Genomic DNA, 20,039 nt, shown 5'->3' on the forward strand with positions numbered 1-20,039 from the left:
AAAATAACTTTTATGATATGCTTCTCTAAATAGTTATTTATTTTAATATAATTTTTTTTAATATATAAATAAAATACTTAAAATAATATTTTAAAATAAATTATTTCAATTAATTTTTCATTTTAAAGTTTTATTTAAAAAAAATATTTATATCAAAATGTGCGGTAGAAGTTAAGCGCAGTCGTGCTGAGCAGACCTCGCGTGCACTCACAGTAGAAACGGCATCGTTTAATAGGTAACAACACCGTTAACCCGCTTTTTCAAAATTGAGAGTCGAAAGTGAAGCAACACTACCATTTCCATTTCCCTCTTAAAAAATATGTCGACAAGTAAAATGAGGGTGGAGGAGCTACGAACGGAGCTCGACCAACGCGGACTCACCACCACCGGAACGAAACCCACTCTCGTATCCTCAAAAAAATCCCAATCCTCTTCCTTATTCTCCGCTCTTTCAATTTACTTACTTACATTTCCTATTTGCTTCATCTTCAGGTTCGTAGGCTTGAAGCAGCGCTTCGAAAAGAAAGTAAGCTCTCAACGGCCGACGCTGATGCAACTTCCTCTGCTAGAAAGAGACAAAGGAACTCTCTCAATGATGATCATTCCAACGGCTCCGATAAAATCACTACTACTCGCTCTCGCCGTGGAATTTCCAATAAACAATTACTTGAAACGGTTACTCACGATTTGCACCAAGGTATGCTGAATGCTACTAATTTCTTTTAAAATTTAGTGTACTTCAACTATAGTCAGTATATGTACTTCAACTTGTTTTTTCAGCTCATTTATATATAAGTTTTATAGGATAGCTATGAAAGAAATTTATAACTTATTGTTTAGTTCAAGTGTGAGTGGTTAAGTCCTACATCATCTATGAATGAGTTAAATGTTGAATATATAAGAGATGTGACCTATATGCCTAATGTTTAATGGTATGTTTGGGAGTTGGGTTTTTGAGGGGTTTGAAAGGGAGGGTTTTGGAGAGTTAAGTCTATAACATGATAAATGATCATATAAAATCTCAATTACACTTCATGTTTTTTAAGAAATATTTATAGCTTCTTTAATTTGTAAAATAAAAATAAACCCCCCTTCCCTTCCCCTCTAAAAACCAACTCCCAAACATACCTTTAAGGTTTTGGGTGGAGATGTAATACCAAAGTGGTCCTCGAGCATTTGGTTCTGATTATTGCTACCATACCCTAGACTCCCCTGCTCTTATATGGAAACAATTTGATTTGATTTTATCTTTTGTTATAAAAATAAGTTATACATAAGCACGTATATGATAAGTGCCTATGTTATAAGTGCTTAATTAAGCTATTTATAGTAGGATTTCACTCTTTCTTGTTAAAAAGATAAAAAAAAGGATTGTAAGTCTTCCTTTTTATTATATATATTGACATTGCAAAATTGATCCTCGGAATCTCTGGTGTTGCTTTTGGTTTGATTTTGGAGCATCAACATTGTGTATTGTGTCTTTCCCTTTTTATCATTTGAAGTGTCTGTGATGGTTGCAGAGGAGGAGGCAATAGAGGAGGAAAAGATAGTGACCACAACCAAAAAGGGGGAAGCTGTTCTCGATCAATGGCTTCCGGATCACATAAAAATGCAGTATCATGTTCTTGAACTGGCAAGTCTAATAACATTAGAATTATTATCCTCATCAAGTAGTTGCTTATGTTGTTGTTGTTGTCAGTTAGATATTGTTCAATTGGTAGCTTTTGTCAGGATGGTTGTTGCTTAATTCTTGGACTTATGTGGTATGTTTTTTTAACAATGCAGGGTGGTGAAATCTATGATGCTGTGTTGAACCAGACAAATATTGGGGACAACAATAACAAGTTCTATGTCATTCAAGCTCTTGGTTAGCTCTAAATTTCATCTCTGTATTGATGATGTTATGAATTATGATAAGATTTTCGAGGAATTTGATTTGTTGTGGTGGATAACTAGTTATTGGATTAACGATTATCTGAAGCTTCAAAATTTTGAATGATCGGAACTCTGGTTTAGTGCTACTTTCAACATTTATTGTGCTATTACTCTTTTTTGGAATATCAGATGATGGTTTGTAATTTGTTTTAGTTATTTCTCTTCCCCAACCTAAAATTCAAGTATTTACACTTACATGTTACAACAATTTGTCACGTGTAGAAAAGAAAGCTTGCTCAAACCTCTTGTTTCTCCAGTAATTTTTTTTTATTTGACTGAATCTTCTACTTCCTATATCAAAATTTATTGCAGAATCTGATGATGGTGGTAGGTTCCTTCTTTACAATAGATGGGGAAGAGTAGGCATAAAGGGCCAAGACAAGATACACGGCCCATACTCTTCACGCGAAAGGGCTATCGAGGAGTTTGAACAAAAGTTCTTAGCCAAGACCAAGAATGCTTGGTCTGATAGGAACGATTTTGTTTTCCATCCAAAGAGTTACGTATGGCTGGAAATGGACTACAGTGGCAAGGAAAAAGAATCTACAGTGAGTTGTGCTGACTCTGTTCCCCCTGTAGCATTTCCCCCCCTCTCTTTATGTAACTTGGTGTTCTCTTTCGAAATCAACTCTTGTCATTATCCCTTGATCAATGAACTAGTTCACCCTTTCTTTTCTCAAAAGAGATTTGTTCTTGTATTTTAGGGTAGACTTATCTCATTTCTTGTCAGTGGTAATTAATGTTATCTTCACTTGTGTCTCTTCGTGAAAGGGAGGCAAAATGAATGAAGTATTTCAATCAGTCAATCTAAACACTTGGCAACTGCTTGTAGGTTTTTGAAAACCCTGGTCCGGCTTTGAGAAAGCAGCCTCTGGAATCAAAACTTGAGCCACGCATTGCAAAATTTATATCCCTTGTTTGCAATTTGAGCATGATGAATCAGCAAATGATGGAAATTGGTTAGTTTTTACTTCTTATCTTTATACAGGATGAATCTCAGATCATATGTTATCAAAGCATACTAGTCATTTATTTGAGTGCATTTTGGCTCCTTTGTGGATTCTTTGGTTTGCAAAAGAAATAGAGAAGAAATAAATTAGAGTGAAAGAAATGGAGAGAAGAGAAAATGATGAGAAGCTGAATGGAAAAAATGAGTTGTTTGGGTGAAAAAAAAAACGAAAGAAAGAAAGCAATAAAGGGTAAAATTCCTCTCTGCTTATTTGGACGAATGGAAGAAAGTAAGCAGAAAAATAAAGAGAATATATCAATTCAATGCTCTCTTGTACTCTTTTGACTAACCTTATGAACTATTATTTATCTACTTTAACTTGGGGTTCTTTCTTTCAGGATACAATGCAAGCAAGTTGCCCCTTGGAAAACTTAGCAAATCAACAATTTTGAAGGTAAACCTATGGGCATGTCTATTTTTTCTTCTTTGGCACGTACTAAAAGTCTATCTTGTGCCACTATCATGTTGATAGAATCGGCATTCTTTAATACAACCAAGTTTCTAAAGTAAATTGTAGCTAAGGGAAACTCTATCGTGCGCTACCTTTATAGGTGGTGTATGGTCCACGATTACCAATTTGCAGTTATAATATTATTTTAAAATCCCTTCACTTTAAATTTTCGCAAAATACATCATTTTCCTTTTCCAGAATATTCTTCCCCCCTCTACCCCCGTCTTTCCTCAACTTCTTTGCCTCCCTCCATCTATTTAACTTACACTTTCTCTTGCTCTGCTGCTCCTCTGCCATATCATAGTCTCCATCTCTACCATAGCCTTGATAGATCTAATGCATGAAGTGCACTTAACCTGGACAACCATTGTGCTGATCAATAGCCTGAAAACATAGTAAATTGAGAAGAAAATGGCTGCAAGAAATAGAAACACGGTAAGGTAGGAATGATGGGTAGTGTGTTATTGGAATTGCTCATCGGCAATGGGAAAAGCTGGTGGTTTTCGCGAGAGAAAAGAAGGCGAAGTTCTTGGTTGCAAGGAGTGGTGGTGCCATTGGGTGTGAGAGGAGGAACACAATGGCAGCACAAAATAAATAAGCAGATCTTTTTGGGTATAGTAAGCTCAACGGAGAGTAGGAATGATGGGTAGTGTGTTATTGGAATTGCTCATCGGCAATGGGAAAAGCTGGTGGTTTTCGCGAGAGAAAAGAAGGCGAAGTTCTTGGTTGCAAGGAGTGGTGGTGCCATTGGGTGTGAGAGGAGGAACACAATGGCAGCACAAAATAAATAAGCAGATTTTTTTGGGTATAGTAAGCTCAACGGAGAGTGAGATGTCTGGTGGGTTGTTGTGGATGCCTCAGTCTGATGGGTTGTTGTATTTGGGTATAGTAAGCAAATTTTCCTGCGAACATCGTCGTCATCTACAGATCAGGTCATGTCCGAAAGTAGATCTGCCGCCGCCGTCTGCTGCTCCCTGCCGTCGTTGCTGGAAAAGTTTTCCGACACAACCACTTCCAATGTGTGCAAAATCTCCCAATCTACACAACCCATATTTTTTTAGGTCAAAAGTTGCTCCACACACGCTCATGTGCCTCCAAGATCCGTCGTGTTCATCTCACGCGCCGACACCAGCAGCCTCGAGCTCAGGCGCGTCTATCTATTTTCCGGCATAATGTTTCAGTTGCTAGATTGAGTTTTCCTTCCTGGTTCCAGATCAGTTTTATGTTTTTCTTTTGAGCCACATGCATACAGTTTGGCAATTTATCCCAAATACACTGGCCCTATCTTTGTCCCAGATGTATTGGCCTTGCCTTTCTCTTCCTAAAGCATATCTATCTCTCCTTGAAGCATATTCAAGTTTAAATATTTTGAGTCTCTGATATTATTGGTTTGAAGCTTCCAAATGTAGTTTTTTAGAAGGACGAACTTTGCTTTGTTCAATTGCTTGCTATGAATTTCTCTCATGCTGATGATCATTCCAGCTATCTGGCTAGGCTGTATTTATAGCAATTCTCTTCGACTTCACCTGCATTGCTGAGTTGCATTTCCATCTTTTATTATAATTTTGCGGAGCAAAACATTGTTTTCTTGTAGCAAGCTAAAGCTTAGTAAGTTTTAGCTTGAGGGGGAGTGTTAGAATATTTGAAAACATCTTATAATATCTTTTATATTATATTAGAGTATCTTAAATTATTTATTAAGATCAATTTATAATCATAGAGATATCTTAGAATACCTCTCATTATTATTATGATTTATTCATGATTTAGGATTGAGTCTATGTTTCTCTATAAATAGAGATTATTATTGAGTCTTTTGTAATCAAGTCATTATAAAATTATTATCAATAATATTCAAACCCTTATTATTTTCTCTTCTCTTTTTCTCTAAAATCCCACAACTTCAACAAGCACTTTTGGTTCTATGACCCTAGATTCTCATTTGCAGGTAGACTTTCATCTCTATTCATTTTTTAATGAGCCAATTTCCCAATCCTCCAAAGTAGAAATGACTGTCTCAGTATTGAACCCGAACTATGTATCTGAAAAGGGTTCATTGGCCTGTCTATATTTAACTCCTTGATGATCTTATTATTGTTGTTATTTAATAATTCAATTGAGTTAGTTGGAGGAAATTCATCATAAGAAGGCCGTGGAGAGATTGAGCAAAGCCTCTTCCAAATCTTAACAAGGTTCCAACTTCCAAGCAACTCCATTCAGGGAAATAGACTGGTATCTCTGCTGCCTGTTGGTGGGGTTTGATGGGAGTAAGAGAGGGAATTTGACAAAGGAGAGGAACTTTATTGCAATTCTAAAACAATGAATGTTTTTAAAATGGCAGATGGCATGGTGTACCTTGCACCATCTATAAAATAAGTGCATGGTAGAAGCTGCCTTGGATTTGTGAATTCTTTCTACTTCTGAATGTGGGAAATTCAAGAATATAGCAGTGTACTCATTGGTGGGCATAACACAATTAACCCATTTCTGCCTTGAGCTTGAGTTTACATATCGTTATTCAAAAGTCTTTTGGTTTCAATCTACTCTTTTTGTATAATAAATAACAACATTGATACTATTTAAAACCTGCATTTTTTATGCCTCAATCATGGTGTAAAAATTCCCTTGTTTGGTGACTTTTATTTTCAACTCTTTGGGCACTAACAGCATTTCCACTTTCTTGTTTTGCTTATCTTGTCGATTGAATAACCATTTATGCTTCTTAAATTATTTAGGGTTACACTGTTCTTAAAAGACTTGCTGACATGATCGATAAATTTGACAGGAAAGCTTTAGAGCAATTAAGCGGGTAAGAATCTTAGCTGTCTTTTCATTTTCCTCTATCTTTTTTCCTGTGAAGCACTTGCTTTTTTTGTTTGCATTTAATGAGCCATTTGTTTGCCTTATCTATATTAGAATTCATTCACTCTCAGTATCATGTGGTTGAGATTTTTTGTTTTAAAGAAATTGGATTGCCATATTTATAATTGGTTATGTGCTTATTGCAGAGAGTTTTACACTGTAATTCCTCATGACTTCGGATTTAAAAAAATGCGTAAGCTGTCTCTCTCTGTTCAGTTTATCTTGTGCACATGTAGATATTTATTTAATAATATTGCTAAATCATAAACGTAAGTTATAACTGTGGTTATTATGCATTCTTTTGAGAATTGTACTGATTGACATGGAAATATAAAAAATGGCAGGCGAGTTTGTAATTGACACCCCTCAGAAGTTAAAACGCAAATTGGAAATGGTAATCTTTTTCTTTCCTGTTATTTGTATTGACCAGGTTATTCTGGTTACACATAGAATGTGATTGTTATTTTACTATTCTGGTTGGCAGATTGTTTTCTTATGAGGATTTTTATATTATACACTTTCATTAGTGACTCTAATAGAATTTTATCCTTGTCACCTTCCTATTGTCCCTCTATATAGGCTAACTTCCTCCACTAATTTGCAAATTCTCCTAGAAATAGAACATATTTGACCTGTGTTTGTTTAACTAGTGACATTATTTTGATTCCTACTAAATTAAAGGTTGAAGCTCTTGCTGAAATTGAGGTTGCCACAAAGCTATTGAAAGATGATGCAGAAATGCAGGTACCCCGTTAAATTTCCTTTAGGTAGTTGATGGTCAATGTGTATACTATGTTACCAGTATTGTTTTCAAATTTTACTGATGTGCCTGTTAATTATTATAGATAATAAATAACACGCTATCTTGATTTACTTGCCACTGGTATCCCAAATATAAAACGTCCCAATTTGATTTTCTTTTTTTATTTATTTATTTATTTTTTTTTAGCATTTTCACCAGTTTAGTATTTCAAATTTTTCTCATGATGATTTATGTAACGCAGTTCTGTATACCCGAGAAGGCAAGAAGTGCCCTTTTGCTAATGACTTAATGGAATACATTACTATTTTGTCTGCGCTAGTTGTTTCTTCAATTGTGAAATATCACAGGCTTACTAATTAATATTTACATGAGTTATTTTTAAAATTAAATGCCACCATATGGCAATTTTGTTTTCTGAACATTTGAGTCAGGATTTCTGCATTATATGGCACACTCTAAATTATTGTTATCTTTATTGAATTGCTGTAGGAAGATCCCCTGTTTGCTCATTATCAACGCCTTCACTGTGAACTGGTACCTGTTGAATTTGGTACTGAGGAATTCTCCATGGTAAATAGTTGTGCCATTGTTTTAGATTTCATGTAAATATTGAATGCAGTTAAATACCATGATAATTTATTTATGGAAAAGTAAATCTAAATGGTGAAAAAATTTCTTTACATTTGAACTGAAATATAATTTTTTTCCCTAAGCTTGAATAAGACAATGCAAATTGCATACTACAGCCATTTAATCTGACCTCTTTTCTGGAGCTTCAATTGTTAATCCTGACACCGGCTTCTCCCTTTTGATATCGTTTTTTTCCCTAATGATGTTATCAGATTGAAAATTATATGAAGAATACTCACGCAGAAACACATTCAAACTATACTGTGGAAATTGTTCAAATATTCAGGACAATGAAAGAAGGCGAGGCTGAACGCTTCCGGAAGGTTTGACTAATGCATTGTTGAATCAGGATCTTTGCGTGTTTATATTTTTGTAATTCAGTTGTTGATATTTTGTATTTGAATTTAGTCGACTGTTATTTGACTTTGTATGGCAGTTTTCTAATACAAAGAATAGGATGCTTTTGTGGCATGGTTCTCGGCTCACAAACTGGACTGGAATTTTATCTCAAGGTTATTTCTTCTCTCAATTTCTTGACAGTTTTCTTGTTTGCATGTGTGTACATATGGAGTATAGACTTTATATTGCTTCATGCAATAATATGAGACTAAGATGGATGCACTGTCATCAGGCTTGCGCATAGCTCCTCCCGAGGCACCTGTAACTGGCTATATGTTTGGTAAGGGAGTGTACTTTGCTGACATGTTCTCAAAAAGCGCAAATTATTGCTATGCTGCTCCTACTGTTGCAGATGGGGTGCTCCTTTTATGTGAGGTTGTTTCTTGTCTATTACTAAACATTGTTGCTTTGCTAATAGATTTGCTTAAAGAATGAGGATTGAAACTCCAATGATAAATTTCTCTAATTGGTTCTGAATGTCAAAGATTATTAGATAATTTCAACTACCCAAGTTGTGGAATTTAGCATTGTTTGTTATCCTACGTTGTTGAAGTATAATGCCAATATTATCTGCAAGATTCTGATAGAAATTGGTACCTATTATTCAGAAAATCAATGAATAAACCCTGAATTTATTTCTTTAGCCTTTGGAGAAAACACACAAACACTCACAATTGGGACAAAAATTGAATACAGCATTTTCCCCCCAAGATGTTGGAGAGTCTTGGCATATCCTTTCCAATAATTAGAGATCTGGGTCTCTCCTAATCAATATCCAATTCAAAAACAATTGCTTATTGATTTTTTCCTTATTTATTTAATTGCCTATTGATTTAATAGTTGTGCCTAATTTGTTTAGACAATTCACTTTGAACCTCCGGGTTGCCTCTCGTAATGTTTACAAATAAGAGGTCTAACCGAATCCTTTAGAAGATCACACACAAAAATAATCATTTACAAGACTATGCTTGCAATATGTTCATTTTTATCCACATCTTGAGTAAGCTATATTTATATAAACTTGCTAGCTGTAAAATATGCTATTGATTTAAAATTTTAAGATGTATAATGTTTATATTCTGTACACTTAGGTGGCACTGGGTGAGATGGCTGAGCTTCTAAACGCTAAGTATGACGCTGATAGGTTGCCTGAAGGAAAACTGAGGTATGTTTATCCAATTTCATAATTGTATCCAATTTTATTTTTTCGGCAGGTGCGATTGTGTTGTTGAAATAATCTATATCGAATAATTGATTTATGTCTTTTTGTAATGTTAGTCAATTAAGTTTTCGTTGAGCTTGACTGGCTTTGTGGCTGTCTCCCAATTTGTCTATAATTAAGTTCTTGTTCATTACTTTTAAGTACAACAGCGAAGGTTTCATATAGCATCAAATATAATGCATTATATGCTTTACTAGTTGAGTTTAATCACTATGCAATCTTGTACCGCAGCACAAAAGGAGTAGGGGCTACCGCTCCTGATATTTCAAAAGCTCAGGAGCTTGAGGACGGGCTCATAGTTCCCTTGGGAAAGCCCAAAAAAAATTCAGGCGTAAAGGTATGCATTAGAAGCTTTGTTTTTGGACCAAAAAAAGTTTAAATTTTATCTACACGTAAGTTCATCGTTATCATAATTTAATACATCATATCAAATTTATTCTGTATCACTGTGTTACAGGGCGCTCTGTTGTACAATGAATACATTGTTTATAATGTGGAGCAGATTAGGATGCGTTATGTTGTTAATGTAAAATTCAATTTTAGGACCAGAAATTAGCAGCAAGACTTGATTGAATATATGTTCGTTTCATCATTATCTAGTTATCTAGTTCGCCAGGCCAATCAACAATGATGATCTGTGTAAATTATTATTTGTACTGAGGAAAATGAAAGGTTTGCTGTGACCACGAAAAATGAAACAAGCTAGAAATGGAAACTAGAATATGGGATAATTAAGGAAATAAATGTCAATATTTTTTTAAAACAAAATTAGGGTTAGCGAGTGAGGATTTCATTGTTGGAGTAACTTACTACATATAGATTGAAACGTCTCTTGATGCACACTCTAAGTGCTCTGAAAAAATATGCCCATAAAGTTGGAGAGATTTAAAGGAGAAAAGGCAGAGCTATAGTAGAAAATAAGGTCCATTTTCATTTTATTAAGGTGTTCACTTTTTAACTGAGCTTATTTTAATTAATGCGTTGGTGTGGTGTTGTGAATGTGAATGCGATGAATATGGTGTGTATTTTAATTTTCATTTGGAAGATGTGATGAATCAAGGTTTCAAATTATGATTATCAATTTGTCCTGTAATTTTTGCATAAGCTACGGTTTTGAAGCTCCTAAAATTCTTAGTGGTCTTATATGCGTCACAGTTAAAAGGAAATAATCAACCATATGTTATATCTTGGTATTCAAAAGACTTGTTGGGAACAATTTACTTTGAAAAACAACTAAAATCAAGGCTTTCCTTTTTATTTTATTTTTTTATATATGATAAATAAATTCGCGCACAATCTTATGTTCGAATCCGATAAATGGTATCCAACCTAATAATATAATCATTTGTAAGTTGAATTATGCCTTATTGATATTAATGATGTTTCTTCTAATTGATGAGAAAGTTCCCTGTATTTTGCTCCATGTATAGGTACAGAAAATATAAAAACAAAAGGGAGGGTGAAATAATGGTATTATTAATCCTCACTGGCAATTACTGAACGAACTCTGGGTTTCGGATTCAGCAAATGTTAAAAAGATTGCATCATTTCCTAAATTTAACGAGCAATGAAGTGCCTTTTTGTTGTGTTGCTGTTCCTTTCTCTGAAGCATAGTCAAACACATCCATCGAGTGCTGTAGAATTTTAGCTACGAGGGAGCATGATTGAGTTTCAAAAGCCTTTGAATAGTAGCCTGTGCCTGACCAAATAAAGCATTAACCACATACCAAGTGCATGATACACACGCCAATATTAAAGTCCTTAGATTTGATAATGACCTCATCCAGAATCTATGTTCTTCTCCCACAAGATAGGGTTATAGACCATGCCCATTTTTTTTTTCTTTATAACTGTTCCACACTTCCACTCCATCTTTAATACATGACACTAAAAAATCAAACTTCCCTACATGGGCTTCATCAACCCTTTAATGCATAAGACATTAATGCTTGTCAAGATTTAGGAATTCGTTGTGAGATACAAGTCAAGCATTGTTTTTAATTTTTCCCTTAGAACCTCGGTGCATAATTCAAATTGACATGGAGTGAAGAATAGGGTAAGGAAAAGGAGTAATGATGGGGGGTGCATAAGTATGACCTATGTTGAAACTGAACTAGGATTTGAACCATTGCCGCACGTCACAGCTTCTCACATGCTATTCACTAGACTTTGTAATGTTCCATTACTCATCCTCCTTATGGGCAAAAACTTCTCATAACATTGTTTGTACGGATACCCTCTCCTTAAATTCAAATATTTTTTCTCTATGCCTTAATATATCCTTTACCAAATGGTGAAGGTTATCATTGGAGTACTTACACAAACCAAGACTTAAAAGAATAAACCATGACTTTGATCTCTCAATTATCATTATCTTTCTAAGGTGACACTTTTTTTTAGCAATTCTAACTTGATACTTGAACTATATAAATATAATAAGTAATTTTTAAATTATATAATAAATTTATCTATTTAGTCCTTCAGTTGTTTTAAAGGTATGAAAGATAATGATAATTGATAAATTAATGATAATTTATAAACTATTTATTATATTTTTATACTTTGACGACTAAATTGAGGAGAGAGTAATAACCTCCATTATAGATCAAGTTGATTGTTTATTCATACTTAATTTTATCAAGAGAAATTGTCGAAATACTTGTGCATTCACATTAGGCGGGTTATACAAGATTGATTACTATATGAAGATAGATAGTATACAAATAGTTCGATAACATATTTAGTTATAGTATACCAGGAAAAAAATTAAATGTGGTTGATATAAGTGATTAGAGTAATCTTTAATAATTTTTCAAAAAACAACTACCCATTACTCGATTTTAATTGAAATGTCGGTGTCAAATTAGTTTATAAAATAATTAATAAATAATAATAAAAAATCTAAATAATGAAAAAAACTAATACTCCATCCGGCTCTTAATATTAAAGTGTATTTATTGTTTAAATTACTTGTATATTCTAATTTAAGATGATTTTCTTTTCAATAAAAATATACATATAAAAATAAAACAAAAATTAAAAAAATTAACGAGTACGATAATTTTAATATTTTTATATTATTTTATCTAATAAATGGGATAAGAGGTGTAAAAAGTAACAATTTTATCAATATAATTGTTGCATATATTAGTATTGCGACCACTATTATTTTGTGTCGTAGGGAACAGTTAACGAGGGAAGTGACATTATACGTACCTACAACATTTTAAATGTTTATTGGAGTACTTACACAAAGCAATATCAAATGAAATGATTGTTTGTGAGTAGTTTACCATTAAATTTAGAGTTGATGAAATTAATTCATGTTTTCTTGCTCGAGTATACAAATCTATAAACTTTTGCGTGATATTCATTTATCTACTTGGGTACAATGCCTATGGTGGACACACTCACAACTGCTAAAGCAGTGTTTAGGTAACTTAATTAATGTACTATTTGAAAATATTGTAGTAACTCTACCCTCTGGTAAAACATTAAAAACTTTGGGAAAAAAAGGTAAGGACCTATTACTTATAGGGAATCATATCAAGCTAGCGAGGTTTCAAAGTTTCTCTAAAACTCACACACATGCCATACTCAAAAACTTGAATACAACACGCAAAGTCTACGTGCACTCATACTTTCATTATTCTTCTACTCCCTCCTCCCTGCTTGGCTCTAATTGTTTACAAGGGAGCCCCCGTATGTATGTGGGACCCACATTTCTTGATCCAATGGCTACGATTAGATCATAGTATTGCACTTGTACTTGTACTAGTGAACCTCAAATGAACAAAGGGGTAGGTCACTTTTTTATGAAATTAAGGCAGACAAGACTCAAATTGGGTTTCCTTCGATATCCCTCCTTTCAATTTCTGTGTTTACTGCCATCCAATCCATCATGGCATGGCATCACATTTATTATTATTATTATTATTATTACTAACCTATAATAATAACATTATTATTATGAAAGAACCGGTTATTTTATTTTTTTCTTTTCAAAAAAGTCACTTTATCAGATTTATTCTATTTAATATATTTTTTTAAATATTAAATTTCGTTGATTCAATCGTTAAATTAATAATTTTTATTATATTTTTCAACATTTTTTATAAAATACAAGATTATAAAACATATAACTATAGATATATAGTTTCTATAATTTATATATATATACTTAATTTTTTGAACTTTACATTGTTATTATTATTATTATTATGCTTAACTATACTCATTGCCACTGCCACGTGATGTCACTTTAGTTAAATATCTGATGTCATGTCCTTCTCTCTCTAAAGTTGCTACCTATAAATAGTGAGCCATTCCTTTGGTTGGTTCAGTTCAACTTTGTTCTACTACTCATCCAAAAAATCAAACACTGCGGTTTTCATTGGCGAGAAACTCCTTGTTGGAGAAGCAGGGCACGTGCAAATTCTCTCTTCTAATTCATTCTCTCAATGCATATCAATTTTTTGCACGCGCTCCCCTTCTCCAACATGGGTTCCTCACCTTTCTCTTTCTCAAATGCTCCTTCTCTTCATCATATGGTACTCATTTAAATTCTATATCCTTCTTTTCTCTTAATTTCTTTTCTACTTAATGCTGTTAATTCATTTGCAACGTTAACTTTTTCTTCTTAGTATATATATATGAAGCACAATTACTAAGAGAAGAAGGAAATTCCATTCTATTTAATTCTGATTAATTTACCTTACTATAAACAATAAATAAAATTTCATTACATAACTGAAATAAATAACCATGTTTTTTTTTTAACTATGAATATAAAATTATTACTATGAACACATTATTATTATTATTGTTACTGGTGAAGAATTGCAAAGCAAAGGCTTGGAGTGAAGTTAAGTGGGTACTGAAACGTAACAGAGACACTAGAAAAACAGAGTTGGAGGTAGATTCTTTGGAGTGTAAAAGAGGAATGTTTGTAGTGTAATCGAAAATAATGAAACATGTTACGGACTTAGTACCACTGTTCCTTTGTCCGAATGCTCTCTAAATTTTCCTTGCCACGTGAAAATCTATCTGTCTAAGATACATAACAACAATATGTACGAGTATTTACTATTTTTCCTCCTATTAGGTGTTTTATTTTTTTTATTTTTTGCTATTTAAGGCATCCATCGTATACAATTTTAAACTCAACAATTACAATTGATACGAGTTGAAAACTCAAATATGTTTTTTTTTTCTTTTTGAGAAAAAAAAACTGATATTAAAAACCAAATAGGCTCAAATCAAAGTCCATAGTATTACAATTTTAGAGGTATGTAGCCAATAAAATTTGGGCTTACTAATAACAAATTTGAACATCATTCATCTCCTTACAAACAAACATGAAATTTAATTTTAGGATTAATTAAATTTAGATATAAATCTTCTCTATTAACGCTCTTTATATTTATATATTTTTATTGTTTATTCTTCTTCTCTCTCTTTACTTTTTTACTCTATCTATCTCTCATTTCATTTGAGAGGTGATGGTCTATTTCTAATGCAAGATATTTTTAAATTTTTTTCCCACTAAGATAAAGGAAAATTATTCTCTTGAATTGCTTTAATAATCATTCAGTTCAAATTCAAAAATTAAATTTCTACTATTTAGAGATTTAACATAATTAAAAGCTTTGTAGATTAACATTACAAGTGTTTAACATAATCGTAATTGTAAGAATAAACTCAGCATCACAATTTCTAACGCTGAAACTTAATCCTCCAAAAATCATTATCCGTCAATTGAATATCCACATTTAATTTTAGGTAATTATTAAGAAGAAAGTTCTCTTAATAATTTTAAAACCTTAATTGATTTGAATGGTCGGACCAATTGAACCGAGAACTAGACCCATAATCGGTCCAGTAGTTTTTTTATTGATCATTTATGCATGTAATCTGCTCAAAACTCAGACTGCACCAATTTATTTAATACTGAAGTTGATTTTTTAATTGAAAAATGTGGAATGCAAGCAAAATACATGGGGCACCCATACCACCACTGGCACACGTGCTTTTGTTTATCATTGTTACTTCTCACACGCATCTAAAAAAATTATCAATTTCAGTACGGTTTTAATATGAGTTTCACACCTAAGACAATTAGAAGGATTACGTTATTTATTAATTAAAAAGAGAAAATAGATTTGTTTAGGAGGGTTATTTAACTTTCATGTTATTTTCAAAGAGTTACAATTAGAGCTACTAGTAAGATTATTAGCATCCAATCCTTCCCAAATTCACAATAGCATAGTAACTTGTTTTAACAGTGTAATTACTATCCTTAGATTCCTTCCAAGACAAGAAACCTGGCTCGGTGTTTGAGGAGTTTGTTTAACCTGGACAACTTCAAAAGCTAAAAGTATATCATCAACAATATTATCATATATTCCAACATCTTTTGTCTTCACCAATAAGATCTTTAACCAAACAAATATTGGAATTGCTTGCTTTATTGCTACAACTGTAATTATGACATTTTGATAGAGCAATTAACCAATTGTATTGTCGAGTAATACCTTCCTCGTTTCGGAATCCAAGCTTTTTTCAAATTATTTCTCTAAGCGTAGCAATTTTTTTATACCATGTTTAACCAATAAAAAAGCACAATAAATATAGAAATCATATTTTGGTAAAAAAGCATGTTTAACCAAAATTTAGAAATCATATTTTCCATTTGATTGCACAATCATTTTGGTAAAAAAAAAAAAGAAACAAACTCATACTGTGTATAGGTAAAAGAGATTTTGAGTCAAAATTATTTTAATATTGATTTCAACGTCACAATGAATAAACTCAATTGTGTTGCGAATAATATTTTTAGGAGATGTCTATAAATTGTATTGAATAGGGGAAGACAACCATTATCGAAGATGATAATGTACATTGTTGTTATTCTTGTAATTCTATATAATTTGAAACCTATAAATAGAGGGTTCAAGACTTAAGTTTTATATACAAGAATAAAATCTATATTCTTTCATCTTTAAATTTCTTCTTCGTCTCTCAACTTTTCTAAACTTGAGCTTTCTATATCTTATCTTAATTTTGTTTTGGTTCATTTATCTTAATTTTGTTTTGATTAATTTAATAACACGTTATCAACACGAAATTCTACTATATGACAATGTAGTAACTCGTATATATTATTGAGAAGTTTAATTTCTCTTCCGTCTTAAATGTAAAATTATAAGATAATATTTTGAAAGAAAAAAAAAATAAGGCGTGTACCATTTGCTTTTGTTCTTGTTGTATAATACCAACTAGCTACTAAGTACAAAATGATTGATAATACTTGTTAATTTTATATTAAATCTTTTACTAAGAATTACAAGTAAGATATTTGTCTCATAAATTCTACATGAGATAAATAAGTAGTAATGTATGAGCAATTTCTTTAAGCCTTTTTAATCTAACTATTTTATATTATCGTTCTATTTTTATTGGATATGATTTAATATTCAAATTTTTATTATGAAAGTTATTTAAATAATTTTGATCTTGTATATGCATTGTTGAATTATATATTTAAAGATAAGTTTTATTGGTAGTTTGAGCTGCTAAATTATTTTTAAAAAAATTCTCACATTTTGTTTTATGTATATTTTATTTTGTGCAATTTCTGATGAATAATTAAACAATTTATTTTGATTTGATTTATTTTATGGTTATTTAGATAAAATAGACATATAATTTATTGAGTTTTATTTGTTATAGGAAGTTTTGTGTTTTCATTTACTTATATCCAAATGTTATCTTTGATATATGTATACTATATCGCAGAAGGTAAGTCAAATTTTTTGGAATATCTATTTCTATTATATGGTTTTATTTGAATATTTTATTTTATTTATTTTATAAATTATGATTGTTAATTATTGATTCAAATAAATCGGAACAACTGAAACACTATCGTAAATTTGAAGTTTACATATCTTATTAAGTTTGTTGTTGGTAAGATCGATTGGGCCATCTCGAATTTATATATGGTGCAAAAAATAATTACAAATATATGTTCACATATACACTGGAGAACCAAAAGATTCTTCAATCAAATAAATTATGTATTACTAGTTCTCAAAGGTAGTTGACAATTTGAGGGAATTAATCTCTCCCATTTTTAGAATGTATATGAGGTGATATATTTGTGGATCAATACACCGAAGTATATTTGTTATCAACTCACAACAACAAAATTGTGATTTTATTGTGTCAGCTAATTTGATTAAGATGTCATTTTTCTCATAAGTATTGTATTGGAATTGGTATTGAACATCATATAAAATATGTCTGTACACAAAAATAGAATTGAAGAATCATCCATTCGACGTCTAATATTGATTTTAATATCAATACTTATGAGATTGTACCTTACAATTATTTTACTTGATTGAAAACATGCAATGTATATTGAGATATTGATTCACATCAAGCCAATGAATTACTACACGTAAGTCATCTCTTTAATTTATAATCAATTTTGGGTTAATAGCCTAACACTCTATGTCTCAACGGTTTTTTTAAAATGTGTTGTGTATATTTCAATTGTTCCAATATTAGGGGAATATTGAATATGAAATTCCCATTTGTAATAGAGTATATTGAGCTAACAAATTAGAGACTTGTTTTCAAATAATTTTGTTGATTATCATTTGATGAATCAGTATTCTTAATATTAGGAGGAGAGAATAAACAGCTGAAAATAATTATTGAAATATATTATTATCTCATCTTAATCCTCAAACAAACTAGCTTGAATCAGAAATTCAAAAGATAACTCATTCGCAAAGTTCATATAACAAATTATAAGTTGCTAATGCTCCCATCAAAATGGAGTCCCTGTTGGGAATATAATGTTATAAATAAATCACAATTGTGCCTGAAACGTGGTAGGCAAGTCGGTTTCAAGGATAAAACTTCCCAAACAAAGAAAATGAGCTAAAAATAAATATGGCTCTAATAAGGATATGAAAATATCAAAAAGGTACTTTGACATGATTTTTCAGTTCCATAAGAACTGACCTGGTATCTGAAATTTGTGAAAATAAATAGATCTCAATAAATTATGTCAAGAATGAATTATGATGAAACCGAAATAAAGTCAACATTGACAATAATATTGCATGTAATTTCACTATAGGTGATAAATAATAAAAAAAAAAATCAGAGTTAAAGTTTATTAAATATTATAGACAAATAAAAGCTTAGATAATAGAAAGAAACAACATATTGGAATTAAGCTCGCTTTGCTAAGCGAAAGTTTTTAGACTTGAAGTTTGCACATCTGAAGTTGTGAAACTAATTGAATATAATTGAATTTTTGCCATAATTTTTGTGACACATACAATTTGGATTCTTGAAGAGATTACTTAATTCAAAAGAATAAGTCTCTTTATGTTCTCAACTTATAGTGTATACTATTTTTAGTGAATATCATCTTTATTAAGACATATTCTTAATGGATATCTAAGATGGGGGTGTTGTGAATAATATTTTTAGTGGATGTCCATAAGTTGCATTGAGGAAGAATAATAAAAGACCACCATTGATGAAGATCATAATAAACATTATTGTTACTCTTCATATTCTTGTAATTTAGAATTTATAAATAGAAGGTTTAAGACTTGAGTTTTATATACAAGAATATAATCTATATTCTTTCATTTCTAGATTTTTTCTTCATCTTTCAACTTCTCTAAATTTGAATTTTCTTTACTTTTTATATCTTATCTTAGTTTTGTTAGTTTTATAACAAATTGTATATTACAGAATCCTAAAGTATGATAGTGTAAAGGTGATGATTCCAATTCTAGTTGCTTTTTATTTTTCTTGTCTAGTGTTGCAATTTAAAACTTAGCTTTCTTATATCTTTAGTACTTAAACTTAATTGTCTTTTTAAAGAGAAATTAAGTAAATATTTAACGAGATCCATAATTTAAAATTTGATTGAAACAATTTTTAATTAAAAAACTTTGCTCACTTTTTAACCTAAATTTGAATTGTCTATACCTATTTTGCATAAAAAGCATAGGGTTGAAGAAAATAAAACTATGAAATCAAGCAATCATCCATGCCTTTTTGGGACTTGGATTTGTCGCATTACTATAACACACAATAAGCAATTAGAACTGTCATTTTGAGATTAGATGATCCATATTACACGAATAATTTTACAAAATAAATTAATATTGGTTGTCAATTGATATCAGACGATCAAAATATAGTATTGTGTGTGATGCAGTTCCTTTTGCTGCCTCCATGTGGTCACACAAATCAAATGCTTTAAATAGAATGTAGTGGAATTAAGCTCCTCTTGATAGCGTTAGAATAGTTGTAAATAATAACAAAACGGTACTATCGAATGATAAATTCAAGGATTGTATTATATTATCATATTATTGCATTATGTTTAATTACTAAAATTGAACAAAAATTTTCCGAATTGATTGAAATAATTTTTGAAACTAACAAAACTAATAATATTGAACTTTTATAATAATAAAAATATCAGGGATGATCTTCATTTTCATCGAACCTTGATTTATAATTTGAATATCCTAGTTACTAAATAAATTATTTTATTGAAATATTATTCAATCTCTTTATTATTCTTGTCTTAATTCCTTAGTGACAAAATCTTTAATTTCAAAGTAACCCATAATTCCTTAATTGATTTAAGATTAAAATTAAGCTTTACAATACAGGAATGCTTTGATTAAATTATTGTCTTTGCATATAATTCAATTGGTTTCAT

The 20,039-nt window shown here is 31.2% G+C and overlaps 1 protein-coding gene across 1 annotated transcript; it reads left to right on the plus strand.

The window, feature by feature from the left end:
- Positions 1-189: 189 nt before the first annotated feature.
- Positions 190-10,863, plus strand: LOC101488737 (poly [ADP-ribose] polymerase 2). The gene is made up of 18 exons (XM_004495886.4): positions 190-406; positions 493-697; positions 1,521-1,633; positions 1,786-1,867; positions 2,248-2,483; positions 2,768-2,894; positions 3,283-3,338; positions 6,131-6,204; positions 6,404-6,450; positions 6,602-6,651; positions 6,939-7,001; positions 7,510-7,590; positions 7,863-7,973; positions 8,087-8,162; positions 8,282-8,424; positions 9,141-9,214; positions 9,503-9,608; positions 9,729-10,863. The coding sequence occupies exons 1-18, from the start codon at positions 320-322 to the stop codon at positions 9,825-9,827; spliced, it is 1,830 nt and encodes a 609-aa protein (XP_004495943.1). The 5' UTR covers positions 190-319; the 3' UTR covers positions 9,828-10,863.
- The last annotated feature ends 9,176 nt before the right edge of the window (positions 10,864-20,039 follow it).

The sequence above is a fragment of the Cicer arietinum genome, chromosome 4, assembly GCF_000331145.2.
Source record: "Cicer arietinum cultivar CDC Frontier isolate Library 1 chromosome 4, Cicar.CDCFrontier_v2.0, whole genome shotgun sequence".
NCBI classification, from domain to species: Eukaryota; Viridiplantae; Streptophyta; class Magnoliopsida; order Fabales; family Fabaceae; genus Cicer; species Cicer arietinum.